The 7,176-nt window shown below is 40.2% G+C and overlaps 1 protein-coding gene across 1 annotated transcript; it reads left to right on the top strand.

Moving 5' to 3' along the window:
* The first annotated feature begins 454 nt into the window (after window positions 1-454).
* On the top strand, window positions 455-4,580 carry KCNJ14 (potassium inwardly rectifying channel subfamily J member 14). Its single transcript, XM_053451952.1, has 2 exons — window positions 455-1,219; window positions 2,336-4,580. Exons 1-2 carry the CDS (start codon window positions 488-490, stop codon window positions 2,903-2,905), a joined length of 1,302 nt encoding a protein of 433 aa, XP_053307927.1. The 5' UTR covers window positions 455-487; the 3' UTR covers window positions 2,906-4,580.
* Window positions 4,581-7,176: the final 2,596 nt, after the last annotated feature.

The raw sequence follows: 7,176 nt of genomic DNA, 5'->3' as shown, positions 1-7,176 counted from the left end.
TCAGTTAGGCCAGATTTGTGTTACCACAAAAATCTGCATCTAAAACGGGTGGGCAACGTACAGGTGGCAACATTCAGTGCAGATACAGTGCAGTCTAGCCTAGCCGCTTAGTAATAAAACAACGCAAAACAGCCAACAAACTCAATGTTCAAAACATAATTACTGAAAAGGAATGTGTAGGAAGTCCATAAAAGAAGCACAGAAAGGATGCAGCCATCATATAACTGCTACCTACAGTCATTGTTGCTCTAGGCACCCCAGTGGAATTATGTGGAATTGCAAGTCAAACATGTTTGCTTTTGATGCAAAATCGGAATATGATTTATCACAGATGATAAAATTTTTATCATTTTTTATGTTTTTTTTTTCTCTCTTGGTGCAGGTCAAGTTAAAAGCACCTCATCATGAAAACCGTGTGCCTTTAGAGGTGCATTTTCTAACCGCCAAGCTGGGTAGCACCACCATCCTCCCCCGCAGCGCTTTGGCCATGGGGGTAGCACGTGCCATCCGTCGCTTCAGCACGGATATCCCTGACCCCCTCCGTGAGGAGGAGGAATCAGAATTAACACAGGGCATTAGAACAACTGCTTACCGAAATGGGAAGGTACACACCAAGCATGGCCGGCATCGCACCCGCTTTGTACAAAAAGACGGTCATTGCAATGTAGAATTTATTAACCTCAGTGAGAAGAGCCAACGCTACTTGACTGACCTTTTTACAACTTGTGTGGACATACGCTGGAGATGGATGTTCCTTGTCTTCTCTTTAACCTTTGTGGTGTCATGGCTCATTTTTGGATTTTCTTTCTGGCTTATTGCCTCATTACACGGAGACCTGGCTCCACCACCTGAACCTGGCTCCGAAGAGACACCCCCTTCGCCATGTTTTATGCAGGTCACCAGCTTCATGGCTGCCTTCCTGTTCTCCTTGGAAACCCAAACTTCTATTGGCTATGGATTCCGAAGCGTGACAGAGGAATGTCCGTTGGCAGTGTTGACTGTGGTCCTGCAGTGCATTGTGGGCTGTATCATTGACGCATTTATTATTGGAGCCATCATGGCAAAAATTGCCAAACCAAAAAAGAGAAATGAAACGCTAGTTTTTACTGAAAACGCAGTCATTGCACTAAGAGATGGAAAGTTATGTCTCATGTGGAGGGTTGCAAATCTTCGGAAGAGCCATTTAGTAGAAGCACACGTCCGAGCCCAGCTCCTGCAGGTAAAACCTGTTTAATACATGTATCTCATATTTTTGATAGGTATTCTAACACATTCAAAATATTACAGTCAAAACTGGTCTTTGGCTAGATACATTAAAATAATTAAATAAAAATGTGTAATAAGCATTGGTTGAAGAACCAGTAATTAATTGAAGGGCCAGCTTTAAAGAGCCCGCCATCATATGGTTTATGATGCTATGATCTCTATGTTTCCACCAGCCCTTTTTTTGCATGTCAGCTTTCTATGGCTGGCTTATTTGTCATCGCCACACACTGCTGTCAGTGCCCTCAGCTTATATTTTGATCATCCGCCTTACAGTATTCTCCAGGGTAATAGTGGGAGGTCCGTCAACTCTGGGCCACTTTTGACACACGGCAAAGGCATCCACCAGTAAACATGGAACCAGGTGTCGCAACATAAGTAACTCTTTTATTCAATTTTTATGCTTTTTTTCATTTTATAAAAACAGTTATTTTTTAACATACAATGTTGTTTTTATAATATTTTAAATCATAAAAAATTAAATGTAGGAGAGAGTTTAAGGAGAAACTGTCACCTATGAGAAACTTGCATTAATTAAATAAAAAAATTCAGCATATGGCACTCACTATAAACATATTTGTTTAAATAAAATTGTATCTAAAACTATGGAGGTTATTATAAAAGTACAGAAGGTACTGAAATACATCCTAATCGTGTCCTGATTTTCAATAGATAAGAAAAGTTGCAAATAGTCAGCCTAGGCCAGAATACGCCACTGACCACAACACTCCTAGAAACGCTTCTGCCAGCTCCCGTTTTATTGAATAAATCCCTTTTTGTCTAGGTTTGCCCTATATATAAATCCAGCTCTCTAAAAGATGAATCAAGCTGAATGTCGCCCATTCAAAGGAAAACAAAACATTGAAAATCTCAGCCATTAGCCGCAAAACAAACTAATTTCTAATATAGAAATGCGGTTCAGGGTTGAAGCTGAGTAGTCACAAAGCAAAAACCTAGCAAAAACCTAGCAAATACTTTCTCAAGACAAAATAATGTATGTTTTGTCACAATACTCAGTTTGTAAGATATTTTCATTGAGCATTGGGTTTCTTTTGTACTTCTTTATACCCAGCCTCGGATGACCCCTGAAGGAGAGTACATCCCTTTGGATCACACAGACATCAATGTCGGGTTCGACAGCGGTACAGACAGAATCTTCCTGGTGTCTCCAATAACCATTGTTCATGAGATTGATGAAGAGAGTCCCTTGTATGAATTTGGCAAAGCGGAACTAGAAGCTGCCAACTTCGAGTTGGTCGTTATCCTTGAAGGCATGGTAGAAGCCACAGCAATGACCACGCAGTGTCGCAGTTCTTATCTTCCATCTGAAATTTTCTGGGGTTGCAGATTTGAGCCGGTCCTCTTTGAGAAGCGTAATCATTATGAGGTAGACTACCTACACTTCCATCGCACCTATGAGGTGCCCAATACACCAACATGCAGCGCCAAAGAGCTGTCTGAAAGAAAATATTCATTGGTGGCCCACAGCTCCTTCTGTTATGAGAATGAGGTGGCACTTAACTGCATTTGTGATGAAGAGCCACCTGCCCTGGTTGACACAATGTTTATTACCCCAGAGGCTCCTCTTGAGTTAGGCATGCTTAGGGTAGTTGATCCCCTGGAGGAAATATTGCTAACTTGATTTGATTCAATATTTCTTATGTGACCATTGGTTAGTTGTTTGCTGTTGAGTATGAATAATGAAGACCTATCTGCTAACATAAAAGAAGCAGTTCCTGAAGTCAGTCTTGGGGACGGATGGAGTAAGAATATTACCAAGAAAGCATTTGGTCTATTTTCATATTGCTTTTATTTTTATTTTTTACTGTGGTAGAGGGGATATGCCACATTTAAATAACAGCACAGATGTTAAGATAAGACTGAGGCTGCAACAGGCGCTCAGCATCTTTCTTTCTTGAAACCTCATCACGGAGTGTAAAATCAAGTCATTTACTTATTCTTTAATTCTAGGTTGATTTATGTTCTCTCTCAGCAAACACTACGTATTCACCTTTCTTGGTGACCCTTAATCAAGGGTTCATTGCTCAAGTGTCATGCAAAATACAGATCAAGCTTGTTGAACACGGTCAAGGAATCCCACCATATGAAACATAGAATGTTTTTTTCTAATTAGGAGAACTTTTTAATGACTTCTGTGAAGTGTAGACTGAAATGTTCCATGTTCATAGATATGGACGTATTTGCTGAGGAATAAATACTCAATACGTGATTTAAAGCAAAATCATCCCAGAACTACAAATCTGCTTTATAACGCCATGAAAAAGTAAACCCATTTGTCCATGACGTGTATCTGCAATAATTTAATTAGAATTTTTCTGTGGGTAAATGTTCTATACAGATTCAGTACCATTTCATTGAGAAAATGTTTCATAGAGGGAAGATGTGGAAGATACCTTGGCACTAAAGTTGTTCTTAAAACAAAATTATGAAATAAGAAGTAGTTAAGACATCGAGTTTATGGATATCTAGAAAGTGTGCCTCTTGTCTAAGAACAACTTTAAGTTAACCCAGAAAGCTTACAAACAAATTATATTTTATTGGATGTTTTTGGGGCTTAGCTGGTAAGATATGGTTAATGATATTGTTCTTAATGATCTTTTTCTATCACTAACTTTTAGAGGAACCCTTTGCTGAACCATTAACATCTAAAAAAAAAAAAAAAAAAAAAAAAGAACAGCCCTGGTAATGGATAAATTACCGAAACCCAACTAAGCCAGTGTTACAGGGGATTGGTATGTTAAGTCCTAAACAGTGTATGCTAAATGGAAGCTTTAAGCCGGCATTGGTGTTCCAAATTGGCTAAAACAAGAACATTAGATGGGCTGGAAGAACGACGGTATCATTACGTTAATGTATCTGTAAATATCACTAGGGATACTGTCAAAATTTGAATCCCACAAGTTCTCTTATTTGAACTAGTATTGAGTGCCAAATGTAAAGAAGAAAGAGAATCGTTGGTCTACAGACTACTCCATCCATCACAAGTTAGCTTGGGAGAAACAGAACAAGCAAGGAGCTACGTATGTTTACAATCTTACTAAACACTACTAACAATCAAAATGATATATTGATTTCAGAGGTCCCAAATAGTACAGTCTCACATTAGTTTGAAGTGCACTAAAATCAGAAATAGCAGTAACGGATCCATAAAAAACAGTGACACACAAGAACACACAAGTTTTGCCAAATGATGCAGTATGTATGGTTTTCATCAACAGAATCCAAACATATTTCTTTGTCACCCCCTACAGATGGCGCAGGCGCAAATGTTTCAGGAATGATGAGAATAAAGTATATATTTTGAAATGTACTATTGTCTTGGTTGGTATTGTTATAGTGAAGTAGATAAAACAGATAAGCGCTTACATCACAGTTTTTTAAATCTTGTCTTCAGTTAATAATTGTCAATGGTGATTGTATGACAATCAGACAATTTTATAACTGTTGCAGTATTGCAGCTCCTGGTGAATGGACATTACTCATGGAGATATCAGTGGCGGAACTACCGGGGTCGCGACTGCGACTGGGCCCTGGAGTTCTGCCAGTCAGGGGGGCCCAAGGGGTGCCGAGCGGTTGCTGAAAACGACTGCTCGGCAACTCTTGGGCCCCCCTGACTGACAGAAATCCAGGATGCCTCTGCTCCCAGCCGCTGCTGTCGTTGCCTGCCTCAGCGCTGCCCAGAGTGCAGTGTTGGGAGCGTGAGGCGTTTGTCTCGCTCCCAACACAGGAGTTGACGGTAAGTGACCTACAAAGGAGAGGGGGGGTTAGGGAGGGAGTGGGTAGATCGTGAGAAGGGGGGGAGGGAGGGGGTAGATCGTGAGAATGGGGGTAGGGGGGGAGAGGGTAGATCGTGAGAAGGGGGTAGGGAGGGAGAGGGTAGATCGTGAGAAAGGGGGGGTAGGGAGGGAGAGGGGAGATTGTGAGAAAGGGATAGATGGGTTGGGGGTGGGGGGGCCCTTAACAGATTCTCGCACTGGGGCCCAGAGGTTTCTAGTTACGCCCTGGGAGATATCAATAGGATAAAATGGACTGCTGATACAGGTGAGATAGCATTTTGGTAATGATCACATCAGGGTTTTGTACACTAATGGGCTAGTTGGCCGAAGATTAGCCCCCAGATGGAAAAAAACAAATTCACATTAAAGCATTTGCTAAAATGTGTGAAGGGCCAACTCCTCTACTCTCTTAAAGCAGGACACTTGACACTACTTGGGTTCCTTAAATGTTTTATTGAAATAAGCAATGTCCATACATTGAGCTTCGCATCAACTCATGAATTAATGAATAAATCCCCAACACATTGCATCAGAAATGGCCATTTTTAAGTAGGAATTATACTTCTAGTATATGCTCGGCACTCCCATTTAAGTAAGAAAGAGCTGATGTTCTACTTAAATCGGTAGACGCGGTGGCAGCCAATTCCAAGTATGTTAAGTGAACACTACTAACCACATGCAAGACACGATTCCTGTTTTCTATAGAGGCACCTGGGGAGGGGGCTTGAAATGAAACCAAATGGTTTTCTAACTCAAATAGCATAGTAAAATGGATTGGAGTCTAGGCCACAATGGACTCCAATATATATGTAATATGAAAATAGGGCTGGGGTGAAAAATAGAAGCGGTTACATAGCCTGGCCTCATAAACTAAGAAATGTTTATAAACTAAGAGAACCAGAACTAAAAGAGTTAGTTTCTAAATGACACTTCGGCCACAGAAAACCTTTACCCAAGTGCACGCAAGTTCTACGGTACGTTAAGAAGATTAACCCATGAGTATGAACTCACCTTTCAGTACTTTAAATGCTCAAGTCAGAGAATGTAGAGAATATCTCTTGCTTTTGGTGCTCTGAAGGGTAATACAGCCTTCAGTATGGTGGTCCTCTAAATACTGGTGATTTAGATGCAGTCTGGGGGTTTTTATTGAGTAAATAAAGATTTATCAAGGACTGACCAGGTTTTATATTAGACAGGCGTATGCTAACCAGTGAATACACTATTTACATCACTTTATAACCCAGATTGTCACGCAATGGCAGGAAATCAAATGAGGCTCAACCACAGTCTACAAAACAAAGACTTTTCCTCCTCCTACCCCACAATAATAAGCAAAAAAACCCAAAATTATTGTCAAAGCAAAGAGCAAATGTTTCCAATAACATGTCTTTAATGTTCTAACATTTATATAGCTGTTTATGCTTCCTTGTAAAAATGAATGTATGGTATACATTGTCATATATTGAGTAATAAGGACAAAACTAGATCCTGGCAACATCCAGAAAAGGTGGTTTATGGACATGCAAGTAAATAACAAGTCAAGCTGGCCATGACTGGCCCTCTGGCACACCAGGCCCTGGGGGATATGCCCAGCTGCACGCTCCATGAGCATTAAAATGTAACGTACAGTTTCTTATATCCAGGCGTCAGCCATCCTTATGTCAGTTGGCAGCCGCCAGCCCTGATATCAAGTAAAATTACCTTTTTGGGCCTATAAAGCCCCCTCAGGGTATATCTCAGCACCGATTAGGTAACGTGTAATCATCTGGGTTTTACATGATATCTGTGTGCTTGATGGGACAAAATTCTTGGATGACTCCAGTAAACATGCCTGATCCATAATACCACACAATGTTGGTGAGTATATAATAACTAAAGATGAACCTTTACCTCTTCCTTATGAACTAACAAACTAAACACAAAACTTTATTCGGAAACTAATGAGTCAAATCCCGCTAAATCATTGCTATTATAAAGAGTGAAAAAAATTAAAGCTCAACTATATTCCCTAAGAAACATGCAATAAGCAAAAAAAAAGAGAAACGGAATGGTGATTAAAAATATTTGTAAAAATGCTCCATTTTAACCAATTCATTACAGTTACTCATCGTAGTCT

Source organism: Spea bombifrons, chromosome 12, assembly GCF_027358695.1.
Source record: "Spea bombifrons isolate aSpeBom1 chromosome 12, aSpeBom1.2.pri, whole genome shotgun sequence".
Taxonomy (NCBI): Eukaryota; Metazoa; Chordata; class Amphibia; order Anura; family Pelobatidae; genus Spea; species Spea bombifrons.
The sequence above is the reverse complement of the archived record's forward strand: the minus strand, read 5'-3'. Positions and strand labels throughout refer to the sequence as shown.